This window comes from Homalodisca vitripennis, chromosome X, assembly GCF_021130785.1.
Source record: "Homalodisca vitripennis isolate AUS2020 chromosome X, UT_GWSS_2.1, whole genome shotgun sequence".
Taxonomy (NCBI): Eukaryota; Metazoa; Arthropoda; class Insecta; order Hemiptera; family Cicadellidae; genus Homalodisca; species Homalodisca vitripennis.
In genome coordinates this window covers 36,283,983-36,306,369 of record NC_060215.1, presented here as the reverse complement: position 1 = coordinate 36,306,369, position 22,387 = coordinate 36,283,983, and the positions used below count along the sequence as shown (strand labels likewise).

Sequence of the window (22,387 nt, the reverse complement as noted above, 5' to 3'; positions counted from 1 at the left end):
AACTTTGTAATAAAAGAGCATATTTTTGCTAAATAGTAATTTCAGGATGTCAATCAATATTAATAAATACTTATTATTATGTATTCTTATTCTTATTACAACTCTGCTTATTACTTAAAATACAAGTTAACCTTTGTGTAGTAAATTTTAGGAAAATATCACACAAGGCAACCTCATCCCTGCACAAGACTTTGTCATCCTCATTCACATTAAAGTGGAATGAGTACATCATATAGCTAGCTACACCTGTCCTTATCAAAATCAAAATAGGTCAACTATAATGGGCAAATCCACTATTTTTGAATCTTTGATCCTATTCTAAATCTTAAAAGATCAATTTGATTCTCAAATTTCAAATCCTAGTACCTTTTTTAACCTAAGTATTATTTAAACGAAAGAATCACCAATGTCTATTATTTTTAAACCTTTGGAGATTGTCTCATAATATAAAAAGTAATCCAAATATAAAATTTTATTGCAAAAGTCCAGAGAAATAGCTATACTTTAAGAAAAATTCATATTCCCTACTTTATACTAATGTGATGGGTTATTTCAAATGTTTTGTAAGTATTGATTGATTGATATCATATTTAAAAAAAGTAAAATAAGTTTTTAATTAGGTTATGTATTTAAACACGAAGTACAAAAAAGTGATTTGGTAATGCATATCAGCTATCGTCCACAAATAAATGCACAGACTCAAAATTTAAAAATAATTTATATGTAATGAATGATTTAATAACAAAGACAGTTGTATTGTCTATGGAATTTCAAGAACCAATTATCAAGCTCATGACATATAAGTCAGGAGAGTATGCTATCTTAATAATGTCTCTGAACATTTAGTGTACAGAAATTCAGTACTTTAATCCTGTAACAGTTTCAAATACTGATGGGATGTATGAGAAAACTACACGTAAAAAAGAATGTGAACCTGCCAATATAGTTATAATTTTGTCTTATGTTGGAAGGTACACATTTCAATTTCTCTAACAACCACTGACAACAGCCTCAATCATGGAGACAACTCATGTCTATGGCTGACTTACTAACCTCAGTCATTTCCTTGTCTGTTGGACGTTTGTGCTTTGCCATCGGAGGAGGAACTGTATTAGAGGTCCAAACTCTGTACTTGATTCCTTTCAGTTTGGGCTTCTCTTTCACTATTACAGAGGGCTCCTCCTTTTTCACTATCTGTAGATTCACTTCCTGTGAAATCAGAGTAAAAATCGAGAATTTAGGAATGCATACAATAATATAAGTATGATATAAATTTTGAATTTATAAAGTATATTAATTTTATACAGTACTACTTAATATTTCATCTAACAGATTTCTATCTACAATATAAAGTATAGTGACTACTATTGCACATATAACACTTTCTAGTTTGTAAAAAGAAACATATATACAGAGGATTTAAGATCTTACAGAACTATCTGGGGTCTCTTGTAAAAATACAGTGATTACTATGAATAGTGAACTGCACAATGTCCAAGTCATATTACATTAAGTCACAGAAACTGTAGCACATTTCACATCACTAATGATGCCTACTTTTAATATCCGAAAAATAACTACTAGTTTAATATTAAAAAAATAACTACTAGTTTAATATTAAAAAAATAACTACTAGTTTAACCCTTTGAGTGCCACGGTGACGAAATTTCGTCACCAATGATAAATGCGAGAAATGCCACGGTGACGACTTTTTCGCCACCAGTTGTATATGCGAGAAATGCCATGGTGACGAATCTTCGCCACCAATTATTTTAAGATCCTTTGTTTATATTTTTCGGTATTTTTATGTTTCTACGTAATAAATTGTATTTCTAATAATATGCCTTTAATTTTCTGTGGTGTTTGGAAAAAAAAATCCAATCCAGAAGAGAATCTAAAAAAAAAAACAATGGCCATCACAGCGCTGCCGACAGCTGACTAGCTGAGTAGCGTGGCAGACGACGAATGCAGAACCGCGTCGTGCTAGTGTGTTGTTTCTTTTGAAACATTGTTGCTTGAATTCTAATAGCGTAATTATTACGTTTTGTGCTACAATCGTTTGAATTGTGCGTGTAGTGTTTATTATTAGTGTGGTAAAACACTTAAGTAGTTTTCAAATGGCTGAATAATGGATCCTGAGAACCTTAGATCAAGTGAGGTGGACAGAGAACTTGATGGTGATGTATCTGATGGTAATTTACTAACCTCAGAAGACGATCTTAGTGATTTATTTAGTGATGATAGTGATGCTGATCCATTGTATGAGCCACAAAAAAAAATGTACATAGAGGTCAATCCTCAGAGAGTGACTTTGATGTTTCTAGACCTAGGCCTAGTACGTCAGGAACACTGGTTAGGCCTAGACCTAACGTAAGTAGAATCATTGATAGGAGTGTGTTATCCAGTTTCCTCTGAATCGGGTGATGATGCCGACGGGCCTACAGACAATGATATTTGGGCTTAGTATAAACGAAGAGAGCCGCAGTAGTAACTTCACTCATGATTTTTCTTATGTTGAATCTCCAGGACCTAGACATTGCCCACCTGTTGACTCTAAGCCCCATTGACTATTTTACACTATTTTTTACAGAAACACTTTTGACTATGTTTGTGGATTGAAACCAACAGGTATGCTAACCAGACAATTTCGTCTTTTGCAGACAATGACTCACCTGGTAGTCGTAGGCACAGCTGGATCCCCGTGAACATTTTGGAAATGAAGGCTTTTATTGCTGCTGTTTTAAATATGGGCCTGATTAGGAAACCAACTATCCCCTCTTATTGGTCAACTAGTGACTCACAAGCAACTCCATGGTTTTAGTAAGATGTTCACACGAAATAGATTTCAAATTTTGCTTAGTTTCTTTCACATTGTTGACAATGAAAAACTACCCAAAGCCAACCAACCAGGTTACGACCCCACTCAAAAGTTCAAACCCTTAATTGAGCACTGTAATAGGCTATTTAAATTCTTTTATACAGCCCATGAACAGTTGTCAGTCGACGAATCTCTAATTGGGACGAAAAGTCAAAACCGGAATCACACAATACCTCCCCAATAAGCACCACCATAGGTGGGGAATAAAGTTATGGGTGTTGTGTGACTCTGTATCTAATTACTGCATGAGCTTATTTTGCTATCAGGGTAAGAAGAACACATCTCCATCTGATGAGGTAAAAAAATATGGTCTTGGCTATTCGGTTGTCACTTCTCTTCTTCGTGGCTTGTAATTATTTACAGAAAGGGTTTTTCATGTTTTTACAGACAATTTTTTTTCTAGTATTCCGCTGGTCAAAAAATTGTATGAGGAAAAAACCTTTTTTACTGGCACAGTAAGGAAGAATAAAAAAGGCTTGCCTGATGGAATCAAAGAAAAGTTTCAAGTTGGCCAGAAGAAGTACTACCATCAAGGAAACATAGTGACACTGGCCTATAGACAACAAGCATCACAAAAAAAAACCAGTTGTTTTGCTGTCCTCAAAAGCTGAGATAAAAGATATTGTACATACCAAAAGGAGGCATGGCAGGGTAACAGTTGAAAACAAACCATCCATCATACTAGATTACAATAAGCACATGGGTGGGATAGACACATTCGACATGATGCTCTATTCTTACCTTGACGAAAGACGAACAGTTAAGTATTGGAAAAAGGTTGTTTTTAATCTTTTTGCAAGAATGGTAATAAATTCCTACATTATATATAGGGAAAATTGTGTCCAAAACAACAGGAAACTCTCTTTCTAGATACCAGTATACTGTGCAAATCATTGAAAGTATTTCTGATGAATGGGTAGCACAGCAAGGTAAAACTGTAAACGTAGAGGGTGACAAAAGAAAAAATTGGATTAGAAAAATTGCCCGGAAAAAAAGAAAAGACTTGTTTTGTATGTACAATGAGGGGGCCTGATTTCAAAACAGGAAGGAAGAGGTCTAGAACAGTTTGCACAAACTGTGGGGAAGGCTGTCATGGCACCTGCTTCCCAAAGCACAAATGCCAAGTGAAGTGAAGACAAACTGTTGTGAATAGTGTATATAAATAATTGTATATAAACATTTAGTGAAGATTTTGAACTGAAATTCATTCTTTCATTCTTGAGCATAAGAAAATACTGTATGTGGTGAGTAAATTTTATAAGTTTTCTTTTAGACCACACACAAATGTATATGATGAGGCTATGTGTGTATTTTTTCCAAACTGTTTTTGGTCTAAAAAAAATTTTTTTTTTGTCCCGGTTTTTGAACATAACACTATGAAATTTTGCACATTTTTTATTAGTAATATTCCCTTAGAAAAGAAAGTGTTTTTCCATAGTAAAAATGTTTTTTTTTATTTTGTAAAAACTGCAATAAAACTTTAAAAAAATGTTAAAAAAGAAAACTTTTTTGTTTTGTGTTAAAAATATATATATATAAGAAATAAACTGTAAGAAAATTTAACTAATAAAGTATAGCCCAATTAAAACCAAGCATTTTGATCTACAGCATGATAAGTTTCTATGGAAAATAATCCTGTTAAAAAAATGTTTTACTAAGTTGCTACACAACTGGGATTTTCCGGGTCTGGCATTTTTAGACATACCTGAATATAACATATGTTGCAAAAAGTTCCATAACTCAATATATGGTCTTGGCACTCAAAGGGTTAATATTAAAAAAATAACTACTAGTTTAATATTAAAAAATAACTACTAGTTTAATATTAAAAAAATAACTACTAGTTTAATATTAAAAAAATAACTACTAGTTTAATATTAAAAAATAACTACTAGTTTAATATTAAAAATATAACTACTAGTTTAATATTAAAAAAATAACTACTAGTTTAATATTAAAAAAATAAGATTTCTCAATGGCAAATAAATTCCGTTTTTATTCTTGATTGTGCAAGATGTTTTTGCAGTTAAACTATTGGCACAAATATTTAGAGGGCTCAAAGCTATCGTTTAGCTAAACGAGTAACATTATAGGGGAAATATAGCTTTAGAATTCAGAGGAGATATGGTAAGGCATTACATTGTTATGATGAAGTAGTAAGTTTGAAACGTCTACAACATGGCAAAACACTCTGAACAACAACATTATTTAAAATCACGGCACATTTTCCTACAAAATGTCAACTAAGAAATTTCAACTGTAACTACCATTTTAGCGGCTGGTTCCTCCTTGATCTCTAGCTTCACCTTTTTCTTAACATCAGCATCCACAGACAATCTGGACTTCTTCACAGGGCTTGGGTCTGACTGTGAGAGATGGTCTACTACAGCTGCGGCCTAGAAAAAAATACAATTTGAAAAACATACCTTCCGTAAACATTTAACTAAAAATGTAAAAGTTGCTGAGTTAAGACAATGTATTGGAGTCCAAATCATAATTTGTTATGAATGATTTAAAGTCTTCAGAGGCCAAGATTAAAAGCTAAATAAGACTATTTATTAGTTTCATTGCGATACATTTACAAGAAACAAAACCATATTTCACAATCATATTAATTGTAACATCTCAAACTAGAAATATAAACTTAAAGATAAAATAATTGTGTATGTTTGTAATATTTATATGAATTAATAAAAGACAATAACATCAACTTACAATTACACTATAAAACACACCACAAACTTTAACATTATTGTTTTAAAAGAAGCATAAGACTTTGCATTGCAAATTACACCACAACCAGCTGCCCCAAAAGACAAGGTCCAATTACAGGGGGAGCTGTTGACAAAATTAAAAAAGAATATTTAATACATTATGTGTAATGGAATAAAATCTTGGCTGAACTTTTCCCACTATTAGGTAGAAGCACATAGGCTTCATCTCATTTATCAACAACTATTTATAAAACAGCCATCTTAATTCTAAAGATAAAATAATTTTAAATTTCCAGTTCGATAGGAGAAATGTAGAAGTGGGTAATAAAAAAAAAAAAAAATTTCATAAAAATATTCCACTTTGCTATTAAAATTATAAAGAATTCAGTTTGTAACACAGAATGCAATAGGTATGATGATATTCTACCCAACTCCAATTTCAGAACATTTCAAGCTATCTTTATATTCCACATTAAACATTGGTATATATTAGGTTAACAAGGTACGTATTCAAGTTATGTATGGATCATTGAGTGATTTATGAAATAAAACCGATAAAAGTCAATACAAAAACTACCACCTGATGGACAAACTATCTCAAGTTTAACCACGCTACATAAAAGTTATAACACTGTATAACAGTTAATTTATAAGGCTACTCACTTGTTAATTAACAACTATAGTAACCAGCTGATCCACGTGCATAAAGTAATCATATTTGAATTATACTTTCATTTTTGTACTAGTGGAGTAATTGAGATGAAGTTAAAAGGTTAGTGACTAACGAGATAGGTAAAAATAAAAGAGACGACATTATTATTTATATGAGTAGATAAAAACAGACCTTATCCTGAGATATTGCAGGTGAGTGGTGGGTTAGGGCCAGCTGCATGAAGCAATCAGTGCTGCAGAAGTAGTGGTCTTCAGTGCTCTCTTCTCTGGTGAGGAAAGGCATCTCAGAGGCCTTCTTGCGTATTAAATTGTTGAGAATTATAACATCACAGTGGCGACAAAACTTGGCCTCACCATTCAAAATACTCTGAATGTCAACAGGAGCTGTAAATATAATTCATTATAAGACATAAAAATAACTGAAGATGTGTTTAACAGTTAAAAACAATTATTATACAAAATGTTGTAAGGCAAGGAGTTCTAGCAATTTTGTTTGTCAATCCAATGGTTTATCAACTTACGGCTCAAGAACTCTCACTTCTTTACTTATCGAAGTTTCTCTTTGTATTTTCCAATTCTGTAGGTTTAATTGGTATGTTAAATATGATCTAATGTGAGATGCTGTAACCAAGTGGGATGTAGTTCATTTCTTTTTAAGTATTGTTTATTCTTTCGTACATACACACACAAACACAGTTTTTATTTCTGAGTGCTGTACAAGGTTTTTATTGTAGAATGTAAAGACTAAATTTATTGTCTTGCTTGTCCTCAAAAATATTGGAGCCTTAATGGTGACATTGATTAAGAGGATTTAATTCATTAATTGTAAAATTGTCATATTTGAAAGTACAGTTATTAACAAAAGTACAAATAGTACCTACTTAGGTTGTATTCCAACCTAAAATATTTAAGGAAATATTTTTAAAACTTACCACCCTCCTTTCCATCTTTCCCTTTGGGGCGGTACAGTCCCAGCTTATGGCTGGGAGGTGTGACAGTCCGTTCCGTGATATGGTAGGCTGTGGGAGCTGGTATTCGAAGAACATTTGCTGTAACAGGACATGTACGAGTTATACTAATGTATATATCATTGCTAACTAGCAATCAAATACTACTGAACATTACAAGAAATTCCTTCTGTACTTTTCACTTTTTCCTTTGGCTAGCATAAGTCAAAAGCATAAAAAAGGTGTATATTATAGGAATAAACAATAATTAGTTATTTATACTATGTATTCAATTACTGCCATGTATATAATTTTAATATATACCAGGTGTGTTCAAAAATTAACTGGAATTTTTAAGTTTGGACAGTTACCCGTGGCTTCATATGAAATTTTCAAAAACGAAGGCCATAGCTTTCTTAGTGAAGACATTTATGATGTAATATGATGAAGCCCTATAATTTTTTTAAACATAAGTAGACATATCAGGTACCTATTATTTCAGTATTCATGCTAATAAAAATGTAAACTTTAAAAGAGAAAAATGATTGTTGTTATTCTTTGGAGATAGATATATGCTACTGCGGATTTTTTGTACGCCCTTTTGAAATGTACTATTCTGTAGCACATTATTTTGTAATGTTGTAAGGTTTAGTCAGTATTAACAATGGAAGAGCTCAAAAATTAAACTTTTTGCATTATACAAACGGTTTTCTTATTTCTATGATTAAAATATTGATGTATCATACCTAGAACCCTGCTTTAATTCATAACGAAGCCAACAGTGAAAACCATATCAAAATCAGTTGCGTAGTTTAGAAAATATCGATGCACAAACTTTAATTTATACTATGCATTGATACTCATGCTCCTGAAGTACAATAAACTTTCCAGCTGTATTCATTGTTTACTTTTTCAGTGGAAACTGCTAAGGTTAGACGTGTTTTATGAACTCGCCCATTGTTGTTTGCAAAAAAATGAATCAAAGAACTTGTATCAAATTTTGTGTATAAAAAATGGAATAGAGTAAAAAGTATTTGAAATGTTAAAAAAAGGCCTATGGTAAGTCTGCTATGAGTAAAACAAGGATTTATTTATTACAACTATACAAAAAACATAATTGTAAACAAGTTATTATCTTATAAATACCACACAACCCAGAAATGTCATGTTTATACACATAAAATGTTCTACAGTTACTCAAATGAGTGTTTTAACATTTGAATGTTATCTACAGTATATACGTTAACTCTTATATAAGAAAAATTTTACTATTACAATTCCTCAAGTGCAAATCTGTACTTTAATTTATTATGAACAACATTTATCATATTTAATGAATTATGAATTAATTTTTTGTTTCACCTTTTATTCTGGGGAGGAAAAGTTAATCACAGTTTAATTTGGAAAACGTGTTATGTTCCGACCATGACTGTAAAAAGGAACCCAATTATTTAATTTATTTTAAATATTCAAATGTAATACTTTAAGGCTTGATTACTAATTATTCATAAATATAAAGTTATTCGACACTTTATTAAGCAGTGTTAAAATTATCATCATCTATTTTCAAACATAACTTCATGAATAAACTAGGTTAAAACATATCTCTACTCAACAGTCACTTGTCAAAAACACATCATACATAACACATACTAAAATATTACACTATATTATACTTGATACAACTGTGTTAAAATAATTAAATTCTATGACATTATACATCTATGACTGCATTCAATTTATAAGTTTACAGTGCTAGACCACTCTCCACACAATATCCATCTCATAAGGGGTGGTATTCATCATCAATTCATGTATAAAAAGTTATTTTTTTATCAAAACTAATTCAAATCCCTTTAGTTAGTGGAAGAATTCTGGATCACCAAGACCGAAAAGGCTTGACATGTGTAGTTGAACGTGAACGTTATGCTGAATGTGTTCTTCGATTTTAATGGCATAGTGCATAATGAATTCTTGCCACAAGATCAAAGAGTCAATAAGGGGTACTACCCGCAAGTTTAGCACCATTTGTGTGAAGCAATCCGAAATAATGCATGGATTTGCGGTAAAAGAATTCATGGCTTTTGCACCAAGAAAATCCATCTGCTCACACTTCATTGCTAGGTCATGAATTTTTGTTCAAAAACAGTACTGTAACGACGCCCCAGCCTCCATATTCTCCAGATTGGCTTTGTGTGACTTTTATTTCCAAAAATAAAGAGAACCTTAAAGGACCATTGTTTTACAAGCTTAGATGACATTAAAAGTGCATCGCGAAAAGCTGTCACAAAGATCGACTTTGAAAAGTGTTTTTCGGGGATTGGATAAAGCGCTGGTACAAGTATATAATATCTAATGACTATTTTGAAGGTGAGAACATTAATGTAGACTAATAAATAATTATTTTTCCAAATATGAAAATTCCCGTTACTTTTTGAACATACATCATATTAAAAAATAGTCTGGTGAAAAGTAGGTGAAATTCACTAAAATAAGTATATCGCACCCACATTTCACCAGATTTACATTCATATTTTATTTAGATTTTTTTTACAAATGTACAATTATTAAACATATAGTCACTCACAGTCTCTGATTTTGAACGCTGGGACCTATTTGCACTAAATTTTTAAGGGTTGCACTTCTGTACTCCCTTTTGCTGATTTTTTGATCCCCTTCCCCATTACAAGAAGCAAGAAAGGAAAAGGTGATTTACTCAGCTTAATCAATTGATGAATTCCTAAACAATTACTTTTAAAATTGGATTAAATTTTGGATTGGTTTTTGACCTTGAACCAATTATCATGGAAAAAGCAAAGCCTCTACTTGTTGTGGAGCTAAGGCAGTCAAAATTGAGCATAAACAATTTTCAATTGGTACAAATTCTGATGATCTATCCATGAACTGATGGAACCAAGAAGTGATTTTATTAATCAACACACTTGTTTATTGATGACTTTACTCACCCAAATTCCGAAGAACACCCAAGACATCATCAGCAGCAGCAGATGTTAAAGTTAAGGTCACTGTTACATTCGCTGAATCCTTCAAAGGAATGGAAGGCGAAAGACGGGTCTTTATTTGTGAATTGTCACGGAATGCATTCTCCTTGTCCTGCAATGTTAAATTTATAATTGCTTAAAATTGCTACAAATACGTGACATTTCTTGCATTATTCTAAGTTAATAATTTTCATGATTCCAACATTTTAAGAAGTAGTATTCAAATATGATTATTAATTTTACACCCTAATTATACTAAGTTTTCGTTAGAATTCCACCTAAACAATAATACATACACCAATGATTTTGTTTCGAAAATTGTTAGGAAGCTTTAATTTTCACAGAATATCTTTGAAACCTACTTTATTAATTGTGTAGAGTTTGAAAATGTTTGGTGCATGAATAGGCAAGTAATATAAAATCAGATGTTTAATATATATATATATATATATATATATATATATATATATATATATATATATATATATATATATATATATATATATATAATGTAGTATTGCATAATTTTAGTGTTCTTATGCATGAAGCTAATTACTTTTTAATTAATACAATAAAGAAATATGGTTCAACACAAGGCACTGTTATGATTTTCAGACAACTCACCATTTCACCAGAGAGTTTATCTTTAGGCTTGATGGCAGTTGGAATTACAATTGGAATTACAGGAGACTTTCGGAACATTCGTTCTTCATCTTCCGAGTCTTCTTCTTCTATCAGCCTCAAACCTATAAAACATTGTTAACAACAATAGAACAAAATTCATAAGCTTCTACTTATGACATAATTGAGAAAGTAAACTCATTTATCAAAAAGAGCATAAGTATTCTTTAAAAAATCAGTACAATTATTGATAAAATTCAACTTTGATGTCCTGGACTGTAATATTAACACTATATGTTAAAAAAAATGAGCTTGTGAACCATACAACAGCCTACAATTAACCCATTGCCATACTTCCCATATCTGTCGGTGCTGGGCCCTGTTAGGCCAGCAAATATTACAAAAATTGTAGTATTTTAGATAAATAACCGTACAAATAGTAAATATTAAAATATTTAAATAAAACTTTTACTAAATTGTTCAGATTTACACTGACTTTTATATAGACAGACACCTTTACAAATTATTTAAGAAAAAACTTTTATTTTTAATAAACAATTTTACAATTATATATTTGGAAACATGCATTTTTAAAGCAAATATTTTTTTTCTACATTGAAAATTATTTATGCCCTCTAAAAACTAATTTATTTTATAAATTAAACATACTTGCAAAAATAGAAACATATAGGCCCTATTTTTGCCCTATATGCAAAAATAGGGCACAAATGTTAATTTTGGTATATAAAATATTTTTTAAACATGAATTAAAATTTTTGCGATTTTTAAAAAATTCGGCCTACACATAGTTTAGTATACTAAAATTTACCACTCTTATTTATATTCCCTATATACAAAACATTATTAATCTCGAAATAAAATGAACGTAAAGAATAACATAACCTTGTTAAGCGCGAACCGGCAACTAGAGCTACTGAATTGCGACGTAGACGGCAACACAGCTGTCCGCTGCTCTCAGCTGACCTCGGCTGTTGCATTGTTTATACTTTATTGTTCTCATCAATGATGTAATTTATTTCGTTTACAAAACCTTTTTTTAATAGATAAAGTAATGTACAAAAACAGATAAACATTCATTTTTATGTTTTTGTTTGTATTAATAATATATATTGGGTTTTATTAACGTATTACACAACTACGAGATAACTCGTAGTTGTACATATGGGTCCTTTTTCCATACTACGAGATAACTCGTAGTTGTAGGCCAATGGGTTAATAAACCGTTGCTAAAAACAAGAATCTTTGTTGACCCACTTATATACAGTACTTGGATGGGCACCAATTAGTGCTGTACAAACTAAAGAACACTTATAAATGCTATCACCTCATCGGCCAAAATTGCATGTTATTTTTGATTTCTCTGCTAGGTTTCAGCATTTGTGAGTTAAAAAAAATACCGCTTCCCTCCATTAATCCCAGCAGTGTTTGAATAAAAGTACTATTTATTAGCAAGATATCTGGATGATATATCCGAATGGATATCTTACAATCCCAATGTAATCCGGAAGTTCTGAATTATATATATATATGCTAATGTATGTCTTTATCTGTAATGTAACGAGTTTGGTAAACGCTTTACAAAAATAATAATTTCGAATGCTCCGGCAAGCGGTCTGAAGAAACTACCAAATAAATCATTTTTAATCAATCACAGGACTGATATAACGTGACTGACACACCATTGCCACATGTCACCTATCTTTTCAACATGCGACTGCCATTTCATTCCGTGTCTTACTTTGTTTACAATTACGTTCTTTCAAATCCTATATCCGACCTGGTAAATCGCATAAAATACATTATTCGAGAAAAAGCGATAAACTACTTTATAATTTGATGAATCTAAATTTTTCTTAATCTCCTTGAAGATGAAGAGCTAATGTATCAAAATAATTGTAAAGAAGGTATTTTGTGCTGTGAGGTTAGCAACAGTTTCAAAACTAAGTTGAAGGCAGTTTCTTTCTCCCACAATAGGCATCCATTCAGTTTACCGTGCTAGACATCTTGGTGGGATTACAGAGTTTGCAGTTATGCGAGTTATGACGTTTGTGAAGTGCAGCAAGTTCTTTTTTCTGATAATATACTACTAAGGATTACTATGAGTAGTTTTGTGAAGTAATAAAAGTGATGTTTTAGTGTTAAAATCATTACTTATTTGTACGACAAACCTCATAGTGGGTTCTAAGCATATCTCTCCCAAAATGAAATATTAATTTACTATATTTCTTTAGATGACTAATTTTATAATGACATGTGTCATTGTTTCTTATTTTGGATTGTGTTTTAAGCTTTTTCAAAATTATTCATAGAATAGCAAAATCCTAACCTAGACTATTGGTACGCAGACATTTTTAGTGTTAATAAATATTCTTTTTGCTATAAATATTTATGAATATCAAGTAGGCTACAAGTTTCTTACAATTTTGATTCAATTTTATGTTTTATAAAGATTACTCGTAGAATAGCAAAGGTCCAACCTAGACTACTCAACGTAGAAGTTTTTAGTTTTGGTAAATAATCTTTTCCAACTATGAATGTTATGAGTATCAAATAGGCTATACATTTCTTACAATTCAGATTATATTTTATGCTTTATCAGTCTTAATAAATAATATTTTTTAAATAAATACTAACAGGATAAACTTTATAATTCCTAAGTCATCTAACAGCAACAGCAGTACAAAAATAAACACCAAATGGATAAATTCACTAGACGGCCTAGAATGAACAGAGATAATAAATGTATAAGTAAAATATACAGTAATTTATGTAGGTTTGTGAATTCTTAGCACAACCAATATTTTAATTATAGAGCAGTATGACAAGTTCAAAGTTAAAACAAAATAAATAATGTCTATGTGTCACCTGGGTATCTTATAAAAGGCTCAGGTATAACCAACTCTGGAGAGGAAGAGCTCACAATGGTGTCTGGGGTGTCAGTCTCTCGCTCTCGGTTTAACTCGTGCTTGCGATCATCAACTGGAAAAACAAAAATAGGACAGATATAACAGACAATCAGTGTTGAAATCACAGTTGTAAGGATTAAAATTAAGACCTTGTTTTTTATTTGTATCTCCTCCTTTCTTTAACCCTCCATCTGTTAGACGACTAATGACTAGTCGCTACAAATATTTCTCCAATGTTGAACGACTTTTACTTGATTTTGCAGTCATCTACTTAATCAAACTTTTGCTATTGAAAATAAAACTTAAGTAGAGCAAATATTATACCAAAGTAATCGGGATCTTTCACAGATTAATTTGATATATTGAATAAGTTTATTGAATAATAATGCATAATAAGTCACTGAAATTATAAAGTTGCAATACAAATGTTGATTTTGATTTACTGTGTCTGGTCACGCACTTTGAGAGGACAAGATAAAACAGGACTTTTTCCTTATACTTTTACCGTAGGAAATTTAGTTTAGGAATGAGTTTTACTACTGCATTCAGAACTTCTTTCTCAACAAGATCATCTGCTTCAAACATCTGTTCGTTGATATATGTTGCGAAGAAAGACCTTCGACACAAGCATTGTTTGAGACATTTCTGTAATTTTAGACGAGTAAGTGCAACTTCACTAGTATTTTGTTGTTTCTGATAATATTAAAAGTTGTGTTAGTATCAAATAAAATCAAACTTTTTCTTTTGAAAGTTCCATCAAGTGGTATAGATATCTTCAAGGAATAAGTAAATTATTAAGTGTTTATTTTGTGATCAAACTTCATAATTTCAAGAGGATTGTAGCCGCCATACTGATGCTACGGCATTACTAATTGTGTATTCTAAACTTATGGATTCTAAGCTTGTATGTATAAACTATACCGTGAGCAATGGTTTATTTGTGATTAATTTATTGTACAATAATTTAGTGACATTCACAGGTCTGTAGGCTAAATTGTGATATGAAATTCCTTATACCTAGGCCTACGCCTAGATTACAAATACCGCTCATTTCATTATTTTTAATTTATTGAACACTATGAGTGACCTAGTAAATAAGTCAGGTGAACTTAGACAATTATTATTAGACAATGGGATTTTATTATAATAAATTTACTTCATTTAAAGCATTTTCTGATGGAATATTGTGTTTTTTACAACTTCTATTTCTTAGGATGTGTAACAAATATTTTTAAACATAAAAACAAAAAAGATGTATTTTTATTTTCAGAAATTTTATACTCTACAACATAGAAAAGGCATTACTTTTTGATATTTTTGTTTTACTTTTAGTTTTTTCCAGTTATAATGAAGAACAAAACCCTAAATTTCAACAACAAATTTAATTCACTTGCATATAAATGTTCCTTGTTTTGTACTGGAAAACAAAATATATAATATTGCATAAAGTACTTCAATAATAAACATTCGTCATAGGTTTGAATGAAGGTGTGCACAACTAGCAAAATAGTGCCTGCCACTATAGCAATTTCAACTGCCAGATCCAGGGTTGAAGAAGGAAGATATAATCAAGTTAGCTGTACAGACAAAAACAACAAACCGACCTTCGGCCGACCGCCAGACGCCACCGCTCCTGCCCGCGCTAGTGTCGCCAGTCTCGGCGAGGGAGAGGGGGAAGACAGACCTGGAGCCAGTTGCCGACCTGGCAGGCAAGGGCAGACGCGCTCGTCGAACCTCACAGAACTTTCAAGGTAGAGGAAACACGCTAGTATTATGTACTTATAGTATTTTGTTGGGTCGCACTATTCTGTTAGCTCATAAATATTTCAAATCAATAACGAATAATAAATGATGGACAAGAATTATCAACGTATTTAGTTGGGTCGCAGTATTCTGTCAACTCATAGATATTTTAAATCAATAACGAACAATACATTTTGGACGAGAATAAGTAACTTGCTTTTACGCAACACGCGCGCTAGTTACGTGGCACTCCTCGCGACCGAACACCGTCACGTACTGACTCCTGACTGGATATGTGGTCGGCATTTGACTTTATACTAGTAATGGGAGAATCGAATACTTTAAAGAATCGAATATTCGGTTTATTCAAAAGCACCCTGGTATTCGAATATTTATTTATTCCCTCCCCTCCCCCTAATTATTCTTTTTATAGTCCATATACAGTATATCCAAAACCCTCCAATGAATACTTGTATATATATGAATAGGAATACAGCTAAATATTTTATTTTATTTGAATACTATTAGTCCAAACGAATGAATGCTGGAGGTTTGAATTCGAATCTTCAAGAGAAATTCCATTCATTTCAAAAGTATTCGAACTTATTTTGACGTATTCGAATACTATTCGATTCTGGACTCGATTCTCCCACCTACTACTACTTAACACTGTTCATGTAGTTCACAGAATTTCCGCTAGATATCGTTGGCAAGTCTCTTATAGTCTCTACTGTCGTAGATAGCACGAATTTTTATAAAGTCACAGGAAATTCCTTGCTTGAAAATATTCTAGAGTATTTCTTAGCTGATTTCTAAGACACAAGTCGAGAGAATGAAAACGTCCACAATATATAGATTGCGGGAAAAATACTCTGTATATTAACCCTCCGGCTGGCAACGTCGTAAATTATTAAGACTCATTTTTTCCCGCCGTGAACTGGCAGAGTCGTAATATACGACTCATTAAACATCGTCTACTAATTACGTCATAGTTCCGATAATTACCGCTCGAATCGCATAAAAGTTATATCACTTTAATCACAAGATCCCAAGCCTTCTAATAATGTATTCACTTATATATATATATATATATATATATATATATATATATATATATATATATATATATATATATATGAATATTTGTTATTTTACTGGCCGCTAAAAGCTCCCGACTACTTCCGCGTGACGCGACTCGGCAACTGTTAGTGCTCGTATATAGTCTTGTTTTTTTCAATTGTAACTTCATTTGTAAATAAAAGTATTTATAACTATGTATTTTCTTTTTGTGCATAATTAAGTGAACATTATGCATATTTTAGATTTTTAAATAAAATTAGTTTTGAGTTTTTTTTTAATGGCTTAATATAAAAAAGTGTTTTTTTGAAAAAAAAGTTTTGAGTTCTGACCATCAAACATCCACCATTATTTAGGCAAGTCAAATTATAATTATGTTTATATTGTACAACATATTCTGCAGAGTAATTTGATGTATAAAGATTTTTTGTTTTCTCCAAAAATTAATTATACAGGATAAAAAATTAAAAACTCTGCACGAAGCTTCAAAACAGGGTGCCAGTCAAGGCTCAAATGCGCGCCAGCCGGAGGGTTAAAAAGGGATTATTTTTAGTTTTGTAGAGCGCTACTTCAAACATTCGACATTTCTATTATGCAGAGAAATACTTAATAGCAACCGCTTATTGTTTTACTCCACCAATTCGATTATTTATTCAGCTGAGTATAGATAGATTAAGACGTGAAAATGTTAGCGAATGGAGTGGTTTGAGGGGAAGTGTGGGCTGGGTGGGGTAAGAGGAGCGGGAAGGCAGGTGCAGCCAGTATACTAAGCACTATTGCAGATATTGGTTTGATGCGCGTCTAGGCTTCCATTGTACTTCGTTAATATAACACTCCAGAGTACTGTTTCTCCACATATTTATAAAAGTATATTATTTCACCAGTTTTTATACAGTTTTCGAAACAGAAGCTCTTGATGTGTCGATTTTAAGCAGTGATAAATATGTATTTAACCACGCTAGTACGCACTTTACTCGTGGAACAGACATAACCGACTGTTAAGGCTGATCAGATTAGCGCATGCGCGCAACATTTGTCCACTCCCCAAGAAGGGCTCGTTTCATATCTATCTAAATCCTCTACCGCAACGTATTATTTTTAGTGTCATAGAGCGCAATTCGATTATTTATTCAGAGAGTAATCCTCTGCCGCTATGTATTACTTTTATTGTGTGGAGCGTTACTCCAACAATTCGAGTATTAAGCATAGTAGTCCTGCCCCATAAAAGAATATTTAGTTCGTGGAGCGCTATTCCACTAATTCTATTATTTGGCAGAACAGTCCTATGCCACAGCTTATTATTTTTAGTTATATGGAACGATTCTCCCACATAAATGGTAGCAGAGCTGTAATCTGCCGTAGTATGTCAATATTGTAAGTATCGAATTTTTCGCCAAGGAAGGGGGGGGGGGGTTAAATCAACCCAAAATTGTACAGGTGCGAGAAAAACGCAATATATTTTGGCGCCCGAACAGGGATCCGAAATTTTATCGCAACTGAAGGAAGTCACTGAGAGCGATACTGAGTCTGAGGTACCCTTTCCCGGAAGATGTTACTAGAACACCGGAACGAACAAAGTATTATACAGACCAGAGTCTACTGTTGTGCGAACTCTAACAACAGGTTATCAACATCCTGCCGTGCCGGCAAGCCGCACACATTTGGCAACGCGGAGAATGTCCGACTTATGCAGTATGGTCACAATCTATAAATCAGTCATAATCTGGTCTATGAGATTCGATGAAGAAAGAGACGCCATATTATTTATGGAGAGGCTTTACGAACTCATAGAAGCCTATGGCCTTTACCCTAACGAGATACTCAAGGCACTTACGGAGCTGTTGAAAGATTCTTTTTGGAAAAGGAAAAAAGGAAACTATTTGAAAACTCAAAAACTGGAGAGGATTTATTCTAACGTGCATACTGAGTACAAAGCGTATTTGCATAAGGGAGACATTGAAAATCTTTCCGGATTATAGACATTAGCCGAAAAGTTTGGGATCTTACAGGAGGAAAGGAAAAGTGTCAATCCACATCCCGACGTAAGCCTGGTTTTGGTACCCGAAACAGTATACCGTCAAAAGAGAAGTCGAGAAAAACGCTCGAAGCAACAGTGCTTCACAATGCTGCGTCAAATATAGGAAAAACTAATGAGAGCCTGAAAAGGGTCAGGATAAAATAAAACCATCCGTTGAAAAGCCGCATTCTAGCGCAATATGGAAAAGGACAGACGAAGAAAGAAAACGTAAGAGAGATTGGCCAACGAAGTCATCGGCCCATATGCTGGAATTGCGAGGGAGGTTGGGCACTTTTACAGATATAGTAGTAAACGTAACAGAATTTGGTGTTATTATTGTAAGAAGTCAAACGCCAAGACAATGAAATGTCTTTACAGGACGTAATTTAATTACGTAATTTAGTACGGTCCTTGGACCAAAAATACAACATCCGTTATCCCTAGAGTACTATCCCTGAAACATGAGGCCAACAACTACCGATCTTTTTGTTCCCAAGTGGCAACCGTTGACCAAAAACCGTGTGCAAAAATGGAGATTGAAGGAAGAAACTTATTTGACCATCGACACGGGATCAAAAGGCTCCACAGTAAATGAAAACCGAGTCGATTTTTAGAGATTATAGGTGTACAAAGATTACTCACGAATATGGCGGCAAGATTGGCCGATGGAACTACTATTACGGTTACCAAGAGTTACTGTTTTCATTGTACTATTGAGGAGAAATGTTTCGAATGACCGCTCATTGTCTAAGATTTTTAGTCACCCCATAGTGATAAGTATGGATCTTATAGGACCTTTGGATATGGTGTCCTACTATATGAACCTGGTCGATCCGGTTCAAACAGCCCTGTAACAGGTATCGGTGACTGCTGAGCTTTTGGTGGAATAATCGTCCAAGTATAGAAACATACAGTAACAAAATACCGTAATTGTTAAACAATATTGTAATTAAAGTTCGTATTTTCTATCTATATAACCAGTGTCTGCTGGATCTATGCGCAGACGTTAGCTACTCGGCGGTAAACAGACGATCGCTAATTGTTATTTTTATTTTTTCTATAGCCCGCACTTGTGTAGCTGTGTACATAGATTCTCTGTAAATATAAATATATGTCCATATATTTTTACGTAAATGGAATATACTTTGGAAGCTCACTTTATAAGCTACCATTTCGATTATTTAAAATCAGAATGTAGGGGACATGAGGTGTATTTTAAAAAAATATATTCGTTTCCCGGAGGAAATCACCAAATTTCTTTCAAATTAGCGTGGCTTGTTTTCCCCGAAACGCCAAACAAAGTTAAAACTAGAGTTCAGATAAAAGTATTTGGTTTACTTGTTGCTGTACCGAACCGTCCTTGTGTACCGGAAATATCGTGGTTACGTGCCGAAAGTTCGTTCACCGAGGTCCTCTGACCCAGAATGCTGGACTTTAGTCTTCCCCGCGGTAGTGCTGTGTAGGTAATTGTTTGTGCTCATTATTTTTTCTGTAATGGATATAGATATTTTCTAAACATCACAGAAAGGAAAGTTATTAGGTATACACGATGTTATGTCAACACATTGAAAGATATTAAGGCGCTTAAAATAGGTGGTGGCAGTGAATTGTCACCGAATTTCTCGAATATCCCTAGCGACGAAATTTGCTAGACCACCACATCTTCGTGGCATTTTCTGCTAATACAGTTGGTGACGATATACCGTCACCGTTGCACTCGGTGTAGGGATAAATACAGGGCGTTTCAAAAAGGACTTTACAACTTTGAAAATTCATATAAAATTTATTAAACAAGGTAGAGAGCTGCTTTTGGTGTTGTTTTAAAGGAAAACAGTTCAGGTTTTGACTCGCTCGCGTAGTCCGCTAGTGCCTAATCGCGCCGCACAAGCGCTAGTAACAGTTACGTTAAACATAGCTGCCTTCACTGGACCGGAGCGTGCTAGTTGTGTGTTTTGGTTTGAAGAATCGAAGTCTGCGACAACAGTTCAGAGTAATTATCGTGCCAAGTACGCTAAAGATCCTCCTAGTAGGCCTACAATTTATGAGTGGCATAGTTGTTTTGTAGAAACAGGGTGCTCAGTGAAACATAAAAAATCCTCAGGTCCTGCAAGCACATCTGACGAAGTCGTTGAGCAAGTGAGACAATGTTTTGTAAATAGCCCTACGAAATCGACCCGGCGTGCATCTAGTGAGCTACAAGTACCACATACGACGGTTTGACGTGTGTTAAGAAAACGTTTGCACTTGAAACCATACCGATATTCGCTTTTACAAGCAATTAAAGATACTGATAAGATTGCCCGTAGGAACTTCTGTGTGGATATGTTAAATCGAGTGGATGATGATGAAAATTTCTTGGACAACATAATCTTTTCTGACGAGTCCACTTTTCACTTAAGTGGCAAGGTAAACACACATAACTGTAGGATTTGGGGCAGCGAAAATCCACATGAAACATTACAACATGTTCGTGATAGCCATAAAGTGAAAGCTTTTTGTGTGTTGAGCAAGAGGAAAGTGTACGGCCCCTTTTTTTCAAGAGAGAACCATCAATGGAATAGTGTACCTTGATATGTTGCAACAATTTTTAATACCAAGGATCGATGAGGATGACCGAGAACGAAATGTTTTCTTTATGCAAGATGGCGCACCACCACACTATCTGACTGACGTCCGGGATTTTCTAAATGACCGCTTCCCAGGCCAATGGATTGGCCGTGATGCAATTGCATGCCCCCCCCCCGTTCCCCAGACCTGATACCGCTAGATTTTTTCTTCTGGGGTTTCATAAAAAATATGGTGTACGTACTTCCTTTGCTGGCCACTCTACCTGAACTTAGAGCAAGAATTTACGCTGCTGCTGAGCAAGTTACACCTGAAATGCTAGTGCGAGTCTGGGAAGAAATCTACTACCGATGGGATGTCTGCAGAATAACCAACGGAAGCCACATAGAACATCTTTAGTTTAAGGTAAAAAACTGGAAGTTTTTTCCTTTAAAATAACACCAAAACCAGCTCTGTACCTTGTTTAAAAAAATTTACATGAATTTTCAAAGTTGTAAAGTCCTTTTTGAAACGCCCTGTATAGTTATACAGTTTATTTGGTTTGAAAATGGAATAGATAATAGAAACTTTTCGATCGGAAATACTGGGGAAAACCTTTTGGTTTCAGCTATGAAGACGAAATGCAAAAGTCCCATGACCGGCGGTGCATGGCTTCTTTAAGTAGTAATGCGAAACTTTGCTCTCACAAGTTTGTGTGATGGCAGTATTATTAACAAATATTTTGTTCTCATCGAGGAAAAAACTCGACTACGATCCCTTCCTTTTCACCACCATCCTTTCACTAGGTGGTTTTGATCACGCAAGGAATTGTTCCAAGAAAGTGGAACATCCTTTTTTCCTACAAGCGTTTCTGGGAATTGGAATTTAGTGGTCGTAGATGTACGTAGAAACAGAATTCACTGCACGTCTTATTAGGAAAAGAGCATCTGGAGCGGCTGCATCAGGTGATAAACTATTTAAAGTGGGATACGACTCGGAAGGGTGGAATCTAAGGGGAAATCTAACTGGACTTTCCCTGCAAAACAACAATCTAGATTGTGGTTTCATTGTGTTTCACTATGCGGACATCATTACGATGGGGCTCAACCCGTGTGAAATGGCAATACCTCCATCGAAGGATTTAAGAAGAAACATTTCAAGTCTTCATCTTATGAGATTAACACAATTGGTAGGGTCTTACATACCACGTGACATATTTACGAAGATTCGGCCAAAAAAATGTTA

The 22,387-nt window shown here is 33.5% G+C and overlaps 1 protein-coding gene across 10 annotated transcripts in view; it reads right to left on the bottom strand.

Moving 5' to 3' along the window:
- Window positions 1–22,387, bottom strand: part of LOC124368903 (histone-lysine N-methyltransferase 2C-like) — a 164,358-nt gene that overhangs the window by 11,071 nt on the left and 130,900 nt on the right. For all 10 annotated transcript variants that reach the window (XM_046826421.1, XM_046826420.1, XM_046826425.1 and 7 more), the window contains 7 exons: window positions 13,721–13,834; window positions 10,838–10,959; window positions 10,178–10,325; window positions 7,197–7,313; window positions 6,437–6,648; window positions 5,146–5,274; window positions 1,054–1,209 (listed from right to left, as the gene is read on the bottom strand). In XM_046826421.1, coding sequence (XP_046682377.1) covers window positions 1,054–1,209; window positions 5,146–5,274; window positions 6,437–6,648; window positions 7,197–7,313; window positions 10,178–10,325; window positions 10,838–10,959; window positions 13,721–13,834 — 998 coding nt within the window. The remainder of the gene's footprint in view (window positions 1–1,053; window positions 1,210–5,145; window positions 5,275–6,436; window positions 6,649–7,196; window positions 7,314–10,177; window positions 10,326–10,837; window positions 10,960–13,720; window positions 13,835–22,387) is intronic.